This window comes from Sceloporus occidentalis, unplaced genomic scaffold, assembly GCF_023333645.1.
Source record: "Sceloporus occidentalis isolate IW3139 unplaced genomic scaffold, rSceOcc1.0.p SCAF_49, whole genome shotgun sequence".
NCBI classification, from domain to species: domain Eukaryota; kingdom Metazoa; phylum Chordata; class Lepidosauria; order Squamata; family Phrynosomatidae; genus Sceloporus; species Sceloporus occidentalis.
The window spans coordinates 1,674,612-1,692,609 of NW_028317029.1; the positions used below are offsets into that span (position 1 = coordinate 1,674,612).

Sequence of the window (17,998 nt, forward strand, 5' to 3'; positions counted from 1 at the left end):
ATGTTGCTTTTTTGTTTTGCTTTCTTTGAATAAAGTAACCTAAGGATTGGAAGCTGATTGCAGTGCTGGGGTTCTTTTCTGTGTTCGTACACACACCAGGACAGGCTCTGCCACACCAACACCCAAACACACGCACACACACTAGGACAGGCTCTGCCACACTGACACCCGAACACACACATCAGGACAGGCTCTGCTACACTGACACCCACACACACCAGGACAGGATCTGCCAAACCGACACCCACACACACACACCAGGACAGGATCTGCCACACCGACACCCAAACACACACACACACACACACACACACACACACACACCAGGACAGACCCTGCCACACCAACACCCAAACAGACACACAACAGGACAGGCTCTGCCACACTGACACCCAATCACAAACACCAGTACAGGCTTTGCCACACTGACACCCGCATCTGGAGGGTTTCCACGGATGGTTTCACTCAGCCTGCCTGTGGCATCTTTGCGCCCAAAACAGCTTGCCTGTGGCAACTTTGCCACCAAAACAGTCTGCCTGTGGCAACTTTGCCACCAAAACAGCCTGCCAGTGGCATCTTTGCCACCAAAACAGCATGCCTGTGGCATCTTTGCCACCAAAACAGCCTGCCTGTGGCATCTTTGCCCCCCTTACACATCCATGCTATCACACACACATATTCATTCACTCGTTATATTTATTCACTAATTCACAGATAATCATTCACTCATTCAGATATTCATTCATACATTGATACTCATTAATTCCCTCATTCAGATACTCATTTACATATACTGATTCACAAACATTTATTCACTCACTCCTTCACAGATACACATTAATTCACTCTTTCATTCAATCTCACATACTCCATACAGCCTCCCTCACCCCCTTACCTGAACTGATGATGTACGCGCCGCTCGCAGACTTCCGCGGATCTGGACAGGGGAAGCAGACGCGCAGCAGGGTCATGTGACGTACGTGACGTACGTCACATGACTCCGTTGGATTACTGCGTCCCCCTGGCGGTAGAAGAGACGCTGCTCATGCACGTCTGCCAGGAGTGGCGGGCACGGTCGCAGTTGCTGTGAGCTTAAGGGGAAAGTGCCCCTTTTGCCCTGCGTTACGAACGGCCGCATAGGCCTGAAGCTAGGGGCCTGGAGCTGCAGCTCCATCAGCCCCTAAGTCAATCCAGCCCTGCCGCGTTCCGTGCCCGATGGCCAGTCCGGGCCTGCTGGGCTGAATGGTGCCAGTCTTCCACTGTAGAGCCTGTGATGTTCCTCCATAATGCATTGTGATATGAGAGAGATGAAAGATTCAGCTCTCCCTCAAACTCATGGGTTTGTGAGTATATTGTGATCCTGCACCCACACAGGGTACCAAACAGCACGGTCCTCTAGGGTATTAACGCCACATCTCAGTTAGGTAATCACCATCGATTTATTTGTAGTCCACGTATGCAGATATTTACAGGATTACATAGAACACAAATTCGCTACAAACAAAAGCCTAGCTCGTCTGAGCGCTTACTAACATATAACTCCCTCACTACTAAGGGTCTAAACTAACACAAAACATAATCCCACCAACCTCTTTGATGGTCTCTTTTGTGCATAGCAAGCTCTGCTGCTTCCAAACAAACTCTCTTCTCTCCCTCTGTCCAACAGGTCAGGTTATATTGCAGTCAGTGCAGCTAATTACTTGCAGCTGACCAGCGCATTGGAGTCAGCTTAAACTCCCGGCCTGGAACCCTTGTCAGTCCAGGTGCATGTAAACTGCGGGGTGGAGAACCAGCCTGCCCTATATGTCGTATAAAACCCTGCAAAATCGAGGGGGAATGTATACCCCTTCCACGACATCACCCCGCACCTTGTTACAATATATATATTCATAGTGTTGTTCTTCCCCTGGGGAAGAGTTTTCCAGCTAGCATCATGACTCTGGAATTGATGACATGGCTGAAAGACTTCTAGCCAAGAAATGCTTGCCTGGATTCTCCTGTTTGGTAAAGGGGAAGGATAATAAACGTATTAAAATGTATTAAAACATTCTTGCTGAATAGAATCAAATGTACACCTAAAAGGTGTAAGGAAACATAAGAACACAGATAATTTCTCTTTTATATTTTCTAAAGTTTCTACCTTCCATATTAGGAAAAAACACATGTGGCTCCATTAAACCTTTATGAATTTTCTACTTACTCCTCTACTGAATAATAGCAGCATGGATGGTGTATATCACATACTAGTTCTAGGGCCGAATCTACAGATTATAGTTTAAAAGGGTACATTCTGCAAATGGGGTTCCATGAACAGCATACAAGATCTAAGGTGGCGCATTCATTTCCATATAGAGAACAGTAATACAAAATAATTATAAAAAAAGAGCGAGCTTGTGTCAAATATCACAATGTGCTGCTAGAAATTCATTACCGGCATCACCTGCCTAGTAATAATTAGACAAAACTAGATAAGAACCAGTGCACTCTTATGAATAATGAAAGTAAATATGTAAATATGAAATTGAAAAAAGTGTTATAATAAACCAAACCCTTGATATATGTGTTGATAGTAAATATGTGAAATGTGTGTTAATGATACTTCAAATAATATCTGTGATTAAAATGTGATAAATTAGTGAAAATGAAGTAAAAATAACTCTAATACCATCAAAGAATTATATAATAGAATCCAAAAAATTATTAATATTGAAGTTGGGTAATTATAGAATTACAAATAACTAACCCCCCCCACCAAAAAAAATATACAAAACATAAAAAGAAGAAAAAAAGAAAATACACCAAAAAAACTGTTTTTTTTCAGAAGCTGTAATCTGGTCCTGATACTGGATTCTTGTTGGGTTTACTACATCATACTGCTTGTTGTTTTTTTATCTACGAAGTAATTACAATACTTGTCATTGTAGATTACCTACGTGAGTTTTAAATGGGAAGCACCATGTATAAAAGTATAAAAAACCACAGCATATCGGCCGTGAATAATGCAAATCGCAATGTTGTTCTGGACATTTAAAACGTCCGGCGCTAGCCAAAGAGTATCTGCTTTTTTTATTTTCAAAGGAATTTGTTTTTCTAATAGTCCATCCTTGAACATTACAAGTAGTTCTTTTTCTGCAGGACTGGAAGTGCAGATTGCAGTAAATAAATGTTTAAGTTCCACAAACTGACCCGCAAAACAGAGAATTGAGTTAATAAAGTCAAGGACGCGCATACTTAGTCATGAATGCCTACATTTTAATCTCACATATTTTTGCATGTTAAAACCAATTTGGTAAGGGATAACATGATGGGAATATATAATTTTTAGGGCAACAGAAATAAGGGAAGAGAAACAATCAGGATCACCATGTCCAAATTTTGACTTCATTTTTATTATAGGGATATACAAAAAAAAGATAGATCATACTGTGCTTTAAAGAGGGTCTTATCTTAAATATGATGATAATATATATATATATATATACATACATTCATGCATACATATATACATTCATGCACACACACATACAGAATAGCTTGATGTCCTTTTAGGACACACCAGATAATGTTGTATAATACTTACACGGATAGTCTCTGCATTGTTATAACATCATAGCTCTTTATCTGCTGTTCAAGGTACTCTGCTGGCTCCATGTAATATAATTCTATAAACAACTTTTGACACAGTGATGTAACTGTTCTGTGTCAAAGTCTTCTTGGAAACGATTAGTAACTGTTGCCAAATTTGTAATAGATTAATTCATGGGCAAAATCCCAGAGCCCCATGTATTTAGTGGGTTCTGCTCTAGCACATAGCTCAACAGAAAGCACAATGGCGTAACGAAAAAAGCAACTAATGTTTGGGGGGCCCCGAGCGTCTCCTTTAAAGTGCTGCTTTACAAGCCTCTTGAATAAAAAGCACATATGGGGGAAACGGGTCACCGGAAAAGTTTGAACGTTTGCCTCCACCCTGCTGCACTTTGAAAAACTGATCTAAAATGCAAAGTATCCTGGTGGCCGGCGGTAAACTGCCAGGAATGAAGGGCTGAGGAGGGATGGGTTTGGCAGGGCTGGCTTTGGGGGCCGTCAATGGACATGGCAGGGGTTGCTAGTGCCCAATGATGCCAGTGAGTACCACAAAGCCACCAGGGAGGGCAATAGTTATGGGGTAAGCAGACCAAGTGAGTCACATGCATTTATTCCTATGCGACTACAGCTCACAGGCCAGCAAGCTGGTCGACTAGAGGTGGGTGAGCCACCAGCACCTAAACATAAGGAAAGACCAGGTAAATGTCCATATGGGCCAACATACTAGTCAATAAGGAGGCGTTTAAGCTGGCTCAGTTCCAGCGTGTGCATCTTCATTTTTGTGAAGCCAGGCCAAGCCAAATGATGGGCTCTAGACAGAAGACGATTATTAAAACTTAGTAGCTTTTTGGCAAGACAGAAAGAGGTGTCCTGTAAGGCAGTGATGTAAATAATTCTCTCCCAGGTACAGTTAAGTCAGTTAAAGGGACATTTAAAAAAAAATCTAGCTTCAACATAAATCTACCTCTGACAATCTTTTGGTCCGAAGGGCAAGTAAGACCAAGTGGCACCTCAGCCTCTCCTCCATACAAACACGCACACTCACCTTTACCTACAGCCAGACTACAGCCCTGCTCGCAAACTGTGCAAGCTGCCAGGATACTACAGCCGGGTCATATAATATAGTGCTATGTGGCCCCACTGAGTTTCCACCTCCCAAAGCCTGCCGGCCCAAGTTTGACCAGTCCTAGCTCCAGGGGCCAGCTCACTCCTGTTCCCAAACCCACAGTTAGGAATGTATTTAAATCCTACGGTCAGCCCAAGCAGGGTGTTAGAACGTGACCCCTGGGCCATACTTGAATTGCATTAACATTCGGTTAATTAAGTATCTGCAGGACGATACCTCAAAATCTCTCCCAACAGACACACACGGCACATGTATTTTTTATAATACTAAGGTGAAAAGAAAACATGATTTTACATACATTCATATATGTATTGGATATAGGTGTAATAATTAGAATTGGGGGTAAACTGTAATAATATGGCAGTGTCCCTTTAAAAGGGACAGTGATAAGGAACTACCTGGAGATGAAAATCGGTCCTGGGCCTTTAAGGCCAGAGGCTGATAAATGGCATGAGTGCGGAACACATGCTGCACACTTTGACACTTTTCTGCCCTTTTTTCCCCCACAAAAGTTAAACGAAAGAATAGTTTATTGCAAATCACAACAATAAGTTTATGACACTTTTAAGTGGAACATCTATTTGGATGGGCGGATGGATTATTATGTAGGAATAACATATAACGCTGGAAAGGGTTTGGGGCAGGTTTTCCCTTACAAAACAATTACTGCAGTTTTTCTGAAGTAATACTGCAGTTTTTTGGACATGAAAAAACTGCAATACTGCACTTTTACTGCAGTATTACTGCACATTTACTGCACTTTTTTTTTATATTGCAAACCTACAGTTGTACTTCAATGTACTGCAGCTTTATTGCATTTGTACTTCCGTACAAAAATAACTGCAGTAAAACTGCAGTACAGTGAAGTACAAATGCAGTAAAACTGCAGTAAATGTGCAGTAATACTGCAGTAAAAGTGCAGTATTGCAGTTTTTTCATGTCCAAAAAACTGCAGTATTACTTCAGAAAATATGCAGTAATTTTTTCTTAAGGGATTAAAAAAAAGCCAAAGGGAGAGTTGTTACCCCTGCTAGGATTTTAATTGAGCCATATATATATATATATATATATATATATATATATATATATATATATATAGTGAAAAGCTCCATCAGGTGGGGTTTTATTCATATAGCTCTATGAAAATCAATTAAAGAAATCCAAGGCTTTTCCTTAAGATTGCACAATAGAATTAAAATATTTAAGGCTGTGATTATACGCCGCACATGTGAAGCCATTTTCCAACGTTACAATTACTCCTAAAAATAATAGTAAGCTTTGTACTAAAAATCCAAGAACAGTGGAGAATAGAGCTTGGGTTTGTGCGCGGTATACAAAGTAAGTAAAGAAAAGAGTTTATTCAAAGAACAGACTTCTTGGTTTTGAGTTCCGTGGAATACCTTTGTTGGGAGATGTTTGGATGTCACTCAGACAGTTCTGGGTAGCATATATTTTAAGAAATATTTAAATTAAAATTATTTATTATTATGATATCATGCATAATGATCACAAAGGAAGGACCTTTATACACGTTGCCAGGTGTTTTTTTTACAAGCATATGTAGATATTTAAAACTCTTCAGACCATCATGGAACTTGTAGTTGTAGCTTAGGAGAAGATCCAGCGTTGGTGGTCGGTCGTGAAGAAGGTGCTTTAATGTATTGCTGATTTTTTTATTCATTTATTAATTAACATAATAATTTTGGATGACTTTCTCTCCTTATACGCCACATTTAGCTTATTCTTTACGCCAATGCTAATTAAGTCCTTTCCTCCATAGACTTTCATCAGTCAGAGGGTCTGTCTAGGTGATTAAGACTGGGCCATTCTATTGCTTACCACAGGCAGTACGATAGGGAGTCAGGGTGTTTGTCCAGTAGATTGGGCTAAGATAACAAAACTAAAACGCATACAAATGCCGTTTATAAACTTATTTTTAACCCATACTAGGGAAAAAAAGCTGCTAATATGCTAATAGACTGAATAAGCGTACAAGAGCAAATTAACAATGCAGTCAAAACTGGCAATATACAATTTGTAATAAGATTGTACAGAAGGAGAAGAGAGCCCTGGTCTTGTGAGCTTACAATCGAAAAAATGTTTAATAAACATTTCAGAAATGACTTTCCTTTTTAAACCAATTATGAACGTTGTGGTTACTGAAAGGAGAAAACCGGAGACCGAAATAATTATCTAACCCCACTAGATTCTTCGACATAAATATTTTTTTTCGGGGAATGCTTAATTTTGTGCTGCAGTCATGTGACACCAAACGAATGCAGCGATTTGCACCATTGTGAATGAACCTCTCACCTTCTACAGCTCGTTTGAAGAACACTTTGCAGCTTCCGCATGTGACCACGCCGTAGTGACATCCTGATGCCTCATCTCCACAGATCAAACAGATCTTCTGCGGTAGCGACTCAAAGCTGTATGGGGAACAGAGCTCCGGATCACTATCGGCCCTGCGGATAAAAGAGATCAAACAACAAATAATGTATTTTAAAGCAGATCTGTCACTTTGCCCAAAAATTACAGCTCTGCGGTACAGTGGGGCATCTACATGGGACAATGCCCAAAGATCAGGACTGTTTCATGACAATCGGGACTGTTGGGAAGTATGTAAAGCAGTAAATATGTGTTAGAAACATCTTAACATCCCTTTTACTTCATCTACACTGATTTTCCTCCCCATCGAGTTATTTCTCCCCAATGTTTTGTTACTCTCCCTCTTTACTGTAAGGATTACAACAGATTTTTCCTTTAGTATTTTTTTGTCATGTTTTTATGGGTTTTTTTTCTAAGTAAACATGTAGATGTAAACATGTTTAGATTGTAAGCTCACAAGACCAGGGCCCTCCTCACCTGTTTCTTTAAGTCAAATTATTATGTTATATACTACTTGTTATGTCCTTTGTACCCATTGTACAGCGCTACGGAATATGATAGTGCTTTATAAACTATAAATTATAATAATTAATGATAATTACCGTAATACAAATTTAATTGAGTGATAATCATGTCTGTCTTTGTTAACCCTTTATGTGCTATACTTCTATACACTACTAGCAAAGAAAGTTTTTAACGTTTTAGTTTCTGTTTTGCTGTTTTATGCCATTCACCTTTCTTGGTCACCCCCTCTTAATAAAATTGAATTTAGGATATTAGGTAAATATATCATACCCTCTTTGTTATACAGAAAATGTACTTCACTGAGAGGGAGGTAGATAGGTGGGACAGTCTTCCAGCAGAAGTGGTAGAGGTTAATAAATGGAAGGAATTTAAACACGCATGGGGCAGGCATACGATTATCCCAAATCTAAGACAAGAACAAGGACTGATTAAGGATTGGGGATTTTACTGCAGAAAAAATTAGGCAGACTGGATGGGCCAATTTGTTCTGATATGCGGACATTTTGGCTTGTGTTAGAGAATTTTATTTTAGATCTCATGATGAAATTTGAAAAAAATTCTATGTATTTCCTTTAATAGTCCAATCAATTGTTCTGAGCTTTCCGCTCAGCGATTGTTATCTTACACTAGAACTCCTAATGCGTACTTGGAATCAATGCTGCCAGGGGTAGAGTGACCCAAGGGCGCTTTATGCAAAGAATAAGACTTCTGATATAATTCAATGTAAGGAGACTGGGTCATTTAAACACTGGGTACAAAAAATGTATCGTTCGATAGATATATATCTATATAGATAGATTTTTTTATTCTATTATGATATTTTATAATTATTAATAGTATCATAGTCATTATTATTATTATATAGTTATATACTTTCAAATATTCATTCTATTATTATATTTTATAATTATAAATAGTATCATAGTCATTATTATTATATAGTTATAGACTTTCAAATATTCATTCTATTATTATATTTTATAATTATAAATAGTATCATAGCCATTATTATTATATAGTTATATACTTTCAAATATTCATTCTATTATGATATTTTTGTAAATGTTACCCAGCACAGATATATTACAGTAAAACTTTCAAAAGAATCATTATTTTCAAGAAATATAGGAACTGAATTCAATACCAAGGGCATGTAAAATCAATAAAGGATTTTAAATTAAATGTATATTCAAGGTATTTAATTTCTTTTTATGCCCCAAATGGAAATTGTTACAGTTCTGAACATGGCTGCAAAGCTTTGATAATACAACCTTGTGTCTCTCAATGAAATTTACGGATTGTAAGTTGCAAATAAGTTAATTATATTTTGTATGATCATTAAATACTTATTAATACACCTCTGTACTAGGTCCCTGACCTTAGTATAATTCACTTTAGTGATCACATTACCTGATAAACTGAAGGTATGGTAGATGCATCTGGGAAAGGCAATTTTCCTTCAGGATTGTTGTCTGGTAGTCAAGATGCTGATGGTCATTTAGGCAAAATGTTTGGTATGGATTCTGGGGTGCAATTGAAGTGGATGGTAGAACATGAGTTGGGGATTGAGCTGCACTCCCTGGGGTTGATCTATAAGAGTCATACACAGTATCAGAGGTACTTTTATACAGAATGAAATCCAAGGGTTGTTCAGAATCACTAGTATTTGCTTGCTTGGGTGGTAACCCATAATCCTGACACATCGCATTTCCTGATGGGGACTTTAATGGAGGTACCCCATCTCCTTCTTTTTTAACTTTGCATTCAGGCTGAATTTCATGATGAAAATAAGAACCTTGTTTGGTGCTAGACTGGGGACTGGTGGATCCAGCCAAATGCTGACTTGTGTTTGGAGATAAAGACTTTTGGTTGTCTCCTTCCAATTCCAAGATCTGTCGTGCCTGTGCTGCTGAATACACAGGATTTAGTGGCAATACTGACATGTTAATTGTCTTTAGCTCTTGTGTAAGTGATGGACAGTTAGTGGTCGAAGCTTCGTAGAGATCCGTTTCTACACTGGTTTTGGTCGTTCCTTTAGGGGGTGCTGCATCTTGGGTGGCTCCTACCTCTCCCTGGCCCGACGGTGTCCTAACTTTAGGAGAGGATCCAAAGATAGAGGTTATTTCAGAGCCCATGAAATCGGACCATGGCTGGAGGTGACCTGAAGAAGATTCCAGGATGGAATCCAGGACACTTTGGAACTCATTGTTATCAGAATTCCCTGGTCCTTCCCCTTTCTGATAGGAGTATTCATCCTCGGATCTCTGATAAAGCAGACTGTCCAATGAAATGGCTGAGCTCTCTGCGACATGTTCAAAGAGGTCCATCTGGTTCCCAGGAGAAGATGGGTATCTGCTGGTTTCTGCTCCTGGGCAGGGCTGTGGTGAACTGGAGCTTGTTCCTTTTTTATTTTCCATGGTTTGTGTCTCAGGGCAGGCTACATCCAACTGGTATCATTGGGGACAGTGGTAATAAGACTCTCCCAGCCAGTTCTTCTCTATACAAGAGAGCAACAAGTGTGAGCTCCAGATTGTGCTGCTCCTGTAGTACAAGCAAGCCTCTTACACTGGGTACAGGATCTTCATGCAAACCTCATTTTCTCTCCTGTTATCCACACGATACAAATCCAGCTTTCTTCCTATGAAGCCAGGGCTATATTCCTATGCGGGTAACCTGTGTCCATTAGGTGGATTGGCACAGCCTCCCTGTCTCCGTGATGATGCCAGGCTAACTGGCACAGCTCTTGTGTCCCACTGGTAGGTGATGCCAAGCGCAGTGCCAGGGACCTCCTCACCCAGTGCTGGGGGGGGCAGGCGATACTCCTGTCGGTTTAGAGGCGAGGTTACTGGGTGGGCACAGTAGGCAGTGCCCCTCTTAAGATGCTTACTACTTGGCTCTTTAAAGCTGTAGTGTCACTGATGAGTCTTAGCTGCTTCTTCTGTCTTTCATATCTTGGTGGGGGTTTTCTAGCTCTTATTTTTGTGTATTTTTCCTTTTTTGTATTTTATTTTATCTACAGGATTATAGTGTAGCGGGGTCCTCCCTGTTGCAGAAACCGATCTGCATGCCCATTGCTGGGCAAGGAGTTGTATTGCCCCCTTTAGAAGCCCTCTCCTAATATCTAACCTCACTCTGTTCAGTTCACTGCGCTCTGGATTAAGACGGGATGTATCCTCTATTGCCCCCTAGTGGCAGCAGCTGCAGCTTGCATGGAAAGTGTTTATTAAAGAGAGATGACCATTATGCCAATGTACAGCTTTACACTTGGCGCAGAGAACACTTTCCATATCTGATTATATTAAAGGGGTGTTCAGTTATCCCACTACTACACAGACATGTAATTATAGGGGTGTAGATTGTGGCAGCAACCTCAATGGAACTCTATAAGATTTACATTCATTGTTAAATAAAACAATAAATAAAATAATATTATCAAAAACAACAATAATTATTATATGCACTTGTTTGCAACTGGAACTCAGAGGCTTAACCATTTGGATTCAGAAGTATACATAATGCATTTTCTTTTCTCTGCACTAAGAGCTGAACCTGTAAATCAGAACAGGGTAGTTTTATTTGTATTTTAAATTGATTAACCCTTTGAATGTCGGAGGATTAAGCAATACACGCACTGCCAGTTCTTTATGAGCTAATTTAGTCTATGAGGGCTATGTGAAAGAGTGTTGCTACAGCACAGTAGACACAATACCTAAAATCAAGTATTTTTGTATAATGGTATCTATAAACAAAATTTATGGACACAATTCCATCGCTTAGCATGTTGTACATGAAATATGATATCTATGCAGATGATTCAGCTCCTTGGTGTTTATTCACTAAAACGAGAGTTGAGAGGAGAGTTTTTATTTTAAAACCTCCAGAAAGTCCACCAGGCTCGGGGGTGAGATAATTATTTTATCAGCAAACAATATAGTATACAAAAAAATGCCATAAATAAATTCTCTTGTATTTAGGTCTTGAGTCTTCCGTGTTTACATAGGGTTAACTACGTTATACATATAAAATTGTCCAAAAGCATCCAGTTTTTTCTATATATAAAGACGAAAATAAAATATAAGGTTGAAAATATCTCACAACCCTGTAACCCTATGTAAACACGGAAGACTCAAGACATAAATGTTAGAGTATTTATTTAACCCCTTAATGACAAAGCCTGTACATGTACGGGCTCAAAATGCATTGTTTTCAATGGGTTTTGGGACCGCCCATTGTCCTTAAGGGGTTAAAAATATTTTTATACTATATTGTTTGCAGATCAAATAATTTTCTTACCCCTGAGACTGGTGGACTTTCCGGAGGTTTGGGGGGAAAAAAGAGTCCCAAGAGATGATGTAGACGTGTCAGTGGCACTCCAACTAAAAAATCCCAATGTACAAAATATCACAATATCACTTCTTACTTTCTTTTTTTGTATTTATTGGTTGTGTGATTGATATTCAGTGCTGCTGGTGTATGGTAGAGGCGTTGGATAACTGATATTGTTGCCTTTGCTTTAAAAATAGTTTAATACTTTGGCATCTCTATATGGACAGTTGGAAATAAATGTAACTTTGTTAAAAATCTGCATTTGTCACTAATGTAAAATGTTGCCAAAATCCTTTAAATATTTAAATAATGTTCTAACAGTTGAGACAGTCTAACTTGGCTTCCAGAACTAACTCTTTAATTATCTACATATCTCCAATTGGCAAATTATTAGACTGTTCATATAAAAAGAAATCTGAACACTTGGATCTCACGGGTACCCAGAAAATGGGGGACTTTTCTTGGTAGTACTTGGAAATAACATTTTTCTTCATTTTCTAGTAATTGTCACTTAAAATGGTCCATGACTCATACCCAGAGCTGATTATAGAGTTATAGCAGATTTTTAGAGTTTTGACCCCTCTAGTCTGCACATTTTTGTCAAGACTCTGGCCTTAATCAGTCCTGTTTTATTTTTAGATTTAGGAGCCATATGCCTACCCCATGTATGTTTAAATCCCCTTGCTGTGTTAGCCTCTAACACCTCTGCTGGAAGACTGTTCCACTTATCAACCACATCCTAGGCCTCTGACCCTATGATCTAGACAAAGGCCTTCTATCCTGACATTTGTCCTTCTTTGAAATAAATTCATTCCATGTTATTTGTTTGCTGAAAGTTTAATTTTATGTTTGGTCTTCCAAACAGCTCTTGGAGATGTCCTGTAACAATATGTGCAGTGAAAAGGACAGTGTGACATCACTCTGTAAACCACACAAGTCATAAAACTGCCATGAAAACCCGCAAAAACACTTTTAAGTATTTGGATAAAGTAACTATGTTTGAAACAAATGTCATCCATCTGTTTTATTAATGTCTTAAATTAAGTGTTTTCTTAGAATTTGAATTACTGGATTACCAAATGATGTGAAAATGTAAGAGGTCGAACTGTTTGGTGAACGGAAACATTTTAAGCAGTAGAGTTGTGTTTATATGGCACTGCCTTTCAGTAGAGCTGCTAGGGAGTAACAGTTGGGGAGTATGAGAAACAAAATCCCAGTTTAATCCCAAGTAATAACGAAATAGCTGCTGTCTGTCTGCCGCATCACAATATTTAAATGTTTGCCCCCCACCAACATAATACTGTTATGGAGGAACCATGAGCAATGTTCTATGTTCTAGGCTCATGCAACCAGGAAAGTCACATTGGCCGTGTCTCCCAGAGCGTTCGCGCATGCTCATGAATATTCATGTTGCTTCTTAAATTGACATTTATCTTTTTTCCTCCTCCCCTAATTAGGTGAGTAGGAGGATCTAGTAGTGTGGAGGGATATTTAAACCCTCAGTTGGCATTACACCTCTGCTTGTGATAGTGCCTTATTGCCTACACTAGCGGTTTGACCTACTTACATCTATTGGTTCTTTGAATTCGGCTTGTTCCTGACCACCGTTGTTTGCCGCCTGCCCTGAGCTTTGCTTGCGACCCCGACTACTCTTTTTCCTGACCCTTGGAATTTATTATTTTTGTTCCTGTACTAACTGAACCCTTCTATGTTGCGGATTCTGCTGTTCTCTGCCAACCTCTCCATTGCACTGGTAGCTGAGCCCTCCATCTCCACTAGGGGGCGCCTTTTCCAATTTCTGCAGAGAGGATCCACAGCCGGTACCGCTGCAGTGACACTCAGAGGGTTAACATTCCACCCTCATGTGCTTGCACTGATATTAAACACTATTTGTAGAGTGTGTGTATTAATTATTAAATTACTTTATATAAATGGTTTTCTTTTGCTGCCCGCTGCTGCAGACACATTGTAGGTAATCTCATTCTGACCTAATCGCATTGGAATACAGATCCTCAGGGAATGTCTTAATGTTGATCTATAGAGCAATAGCTAATCTTCCTTCGGGGGCAATTAAATGTAGATTTACTACAGATGCTTGTAGTTTATTTCATCTTTGTTTGGAATCTGCTATTTGAAATCTGCCATTTATAAATGCCAAAAATAGTTTTCAGATAGAATTATCTCTGTAGATACACAATACTGGTTTTTTTCCTTTATAACTTTATAACTTGCTTTTCATACTTTTACTGAAAAAAAATACTTTATAGTTACATATTATTCCCGTCATCTCTGTCCTGGTCATTTTCTCTAGCTGGTTCCAGGTGCAGCCCATCGCTTGGAGTCAGCCTTGAGGTTGCGTGAACAGCATCTTTTACGCTTGTTCCATCCCCAGTGCCTGCCTGGAGATGTTGGTTGACTGCTTGCATTAAATGTGCCTTATGTTCTCCCTCAAAGATTGGTGTTGCTGATGGTGCCTGGCAAGCGGATCTGGAGAATCCTTCTAAGGCAGCTATTGATGAAGGTCTGGAACTTCCTGATGGTTGTTTTGGTTGTCCTCCAGGTTCAGCTCCATACAGTAGGACAGACATCACATTGGAGTTGAACAGCTGAATCTATGATGGCTTTCTTGATCTCTGGTTGGCTTGTCTCAGTTGATTAGGAGGTCCTCGTAGGCTGGGACGATGTCTGGTAGATTTGGTGGTGCTGATCTGTTTACGAGTTCCTCAAAGGGCTCAACCCATCTGTTCATCTGTTGTTCTATTCCTGTTGTTTTTCCTGGCTTGTTTTTGTTTGCTGAGCATTCCAGACAGTCGCTTGGTGGTGTTGTACAGTTGTTTCACATTGCCGGTCAGGCTAGTACGTGACTCGGTCACTATACTCCTCCACGGCTCCACGACAAGGAGACTGGCAGCACCTCCACCTAGCTGGCTGTCTAATGGGGATGTAATACAGAGTGCCGGGCTTTACATTTACATACAGTGATCCGCCTCGCTACAGATACTCAGCTATGAACTGAATGACGACATCACATGGATATGAATGTAGAACAAGCGGCTTTATCTCCTTGTGAAAAGATATTATAATAAATGTAATGCAATCGTAAATATCAACAACATAACAAAAACTCAAATTCTAATTATAACCACCTAAACCAGATATATTTCCCACCATAAAGGAATGCCCAAAAGTCCCTGAGGAAAAAGCTGGTGTACTTTATGGAGTCCAGAGTGCTGGGAAGTAGCGCTACCCCTTTTGTGGGTTCTATATGGAAATATGTGCTCCTGAAATCTGTGACCTTTCAAGGAGCAGCTGGCCCTGAATCTCCTCTTTGCTGGAAGGCAGTCTGTTGTCACTTTGCTTAGGCTGAGACTGGATCCTGTCTCTTCTGCGAGCCTCACACTCCTTCCGAGCGGATAATATGGGACTGCTGTCTCACACAGGGACAGTCTCTGCTTCTTCTGAGTTCTCTCCACACCCTGCAAACCCTTATCTGGGAAGGGGATTCAGTCAGGCTCTGGTGAAGACTTCACCAAAACAGAACTGCATGGCATCTCGTCACACTCCACAGCTCTCCCCCAGCTCTCCCTTCTCCTCCAGTTCATATGCTAAACAGTCTTATTGGCATATCTGGGAACTCTCCGGGTTTGACCCGGAAATTGCCGGGTGAGCGCTGCCTGAGCCCAGAAGTTCCCATTTATGCTTATTGGCATCACTAGAACGAATCATGGAAATCAATCAAGGTCATCAATGACCTAATGTGACAGAAACCCTAGGGCCAGCCCTACGCATACACTTTATACAGCCAGAGGAGACTGGGGGTTGTTGATTCTCAATCTGTCTGCTGAGTGTGATCTCAAGTCCCACTCCTCACTACCATTCCTAGCAATCCTCAATCCTCACTACCATTCCTAGCAATCCTCAATCCTCACTACCATTCCTAGCAATCCTCAATCCTCACTACCATTCCTAGCAATCCTCAATCCTCACTTCCATTGCTGCTCGTCAAGGACATTAGATTTGTGCCTGCAGATTCTGTATGCTATTAAAATAGGGGGACAGTGAAAATAGTATTAATAAAATTGGCAATATACAATTTGACAGTATAATTAATGCATGTTAACACATACTGGTACAGAATAACTAGTCTTTACAGTCTATTAGGAGTTTGAGATAGAAAAGAGAGATTGTTTACTGCTGTAAAAGGCAGGGAAAGGTACTACTGAATTCTGCTCAAATTTGTCAAGGCTTGTAGTTCCGTCTTTTACGCATCAGTGGTGTAAAAAAATGACTTGGCTTCCCTGGGAGACATACGGTCTGTTTCCCCAAGCTTATCCTACACACACAAACACACACTGACACTGACTGTCCACATTGAGATGCTGCACAAAAAGTGCAATAAACTATTTTGATAATGAATTGTGTTTGATGTGGAAAGATAGGTGCACATTAAAAAAGGGATCTTTTTGTAAAAGTGTTACAGGCTCCTTAATCTGGCCTTGAAAATACCGAAGGAAGAAATTAATTTTGTTGATTTTTTTTTTTTACAAAACATAAAAAAAGATGTTAATTTCCATAATTTTTTGCAATGGTCTTACCCTTATTAGGGAAAATCTTCTATAAAAATAATCTCAGATTATTTACATTTTCTTAGCTAAAAGACATGATTTCAGTAATGTTTCACTTATTTCGAATCTGAAAAATGTTAAGCGCCATGTTTGCCCTTGTATATACTTAAGCAGTGTGTTCAGGGATCACTCGATATAAGACGCTGCAGTCTTGTGAGCACCTCTGTACCATAATGAACATGTGTTTTATTCATGAGTGAATCTTCTGTCTCTTAAAATTATGTTTTCTAGCCATAATGCCAAATATTTTTTTATCCATTTTTTTCTTGTAATCCTTCTGGAGAGTTGTATAATAGCTTGGTAACACTTAGAGTCATATAGCTTACAAAATTAATGACAGAGTATATATATATTTTAAAAAAACCAAAAAACAAACAAACAACAATTTTATAAAGTCATAAACTAGCACTTCCGTCATCCATTTTAACAAATATGTCTATCCAAACTGCCATCTTCACAGCTTTAAGCATGAATAAATGCATCAATTAAAAGTACCTACAGCCTGTGCTTTTGTTTGACAGTCAGTATAATTGTTTCATATGTAGTTTAAACTTTAACCTCATTGAACCTAAGATCTATGTCTCAGTATAGCATTATCTGATTGACTTTCTGTCCTAAAGTTCCCCCCCATCCTCTCATTCCATCCTTATGAGGGTTTCCTGAAAGAATCAGAAACTACTCGGTGAGTTCATCCAACTTTTTTCTATGGTATTTTGCCCTTCGAGGATCTAGTCAAAAGTTTAGTCTAGACATGGACCTCCTTGTTCTCTTTTGCCTAGATGGATACCAACTGGACTCCACTGACCAGGCCCATGAAGGCCAAAACCTACATCTAGGGTTATTGGTTTCCTCGTGGCAGGATCAGACTGATATGTCGAAGGAGATTTTGTGCAGGCTAGGAAGGTCATGACATATTAAGGATGTGGTTCTTTTTGGGTACAGCATTGTATAGGTAACTTAACTTCTTGAAGGACATCATTTTTCCATGAGTTCTATTTTTTATCAAAGAATGCATTGGACATCATTGGAGTTACATACTGTATGTTGTAAGGCAAATAAGTTTACTACTGGTTGAAGCATTTTCTATGCACTTGCAACACACAAAGACTACTGCCTCCACATCAAATTCATTTTAATATTTTTTTTTTGGTTGGTCCATGTCTGGAAGTAAGCAAGACAAGCCTGAGGAGCTTGTTGTTAAGCCTTTCCCCTTTCCCCTACAACTACCATCATATAGTATTTTTGTAAGCACATGTCTACTGTACCCAGGGCCGGCCCTACAATGGAGCCGACTGGGGCAGTTTTTTTTTGTTTTTTTTGAAGCGGAGGAGAGAGAGAGGGGCACCGAGTGGTTTTCGCTTACCCGCTCGGCGCCCCTCTCTCTCTCCTCTGCGGCGAGTTTCCCTGTTCGGTCTTGGTGCCG

At 39.7% G+C, this 17,998-nt stretch overlaps 1 protein-coding gene across 1 annotated transcript in view; it reads right to left on the reverse strand.

Moving 5' to 3' along the window:
• The window catches only part of LOC149288810 (progesterone receptor-like), a 34,079-nt gene extending 24,038 nt beyond the window's left edge, over nt 1–10,041 (reverse strand). Inside the window, exons 1-2 of the mRNA XM_089491160.1 lie at nt 9,035–10,041; nt 7,025–7,176 (exon numbers count right to left, since the gene is read on the reverse strand). Coding sequence (XP_089347286.1) covers nt 7,025–7,176; nt 9,035–10,041 — 1,159 coding nt within the window. The remainder of the gene's footprint in view (nt 1–7,024; nt 7,177–9,034) is intronic.
• Nucleotides 10,042–17,998: the final 7,957 nt, after the last annotated feature.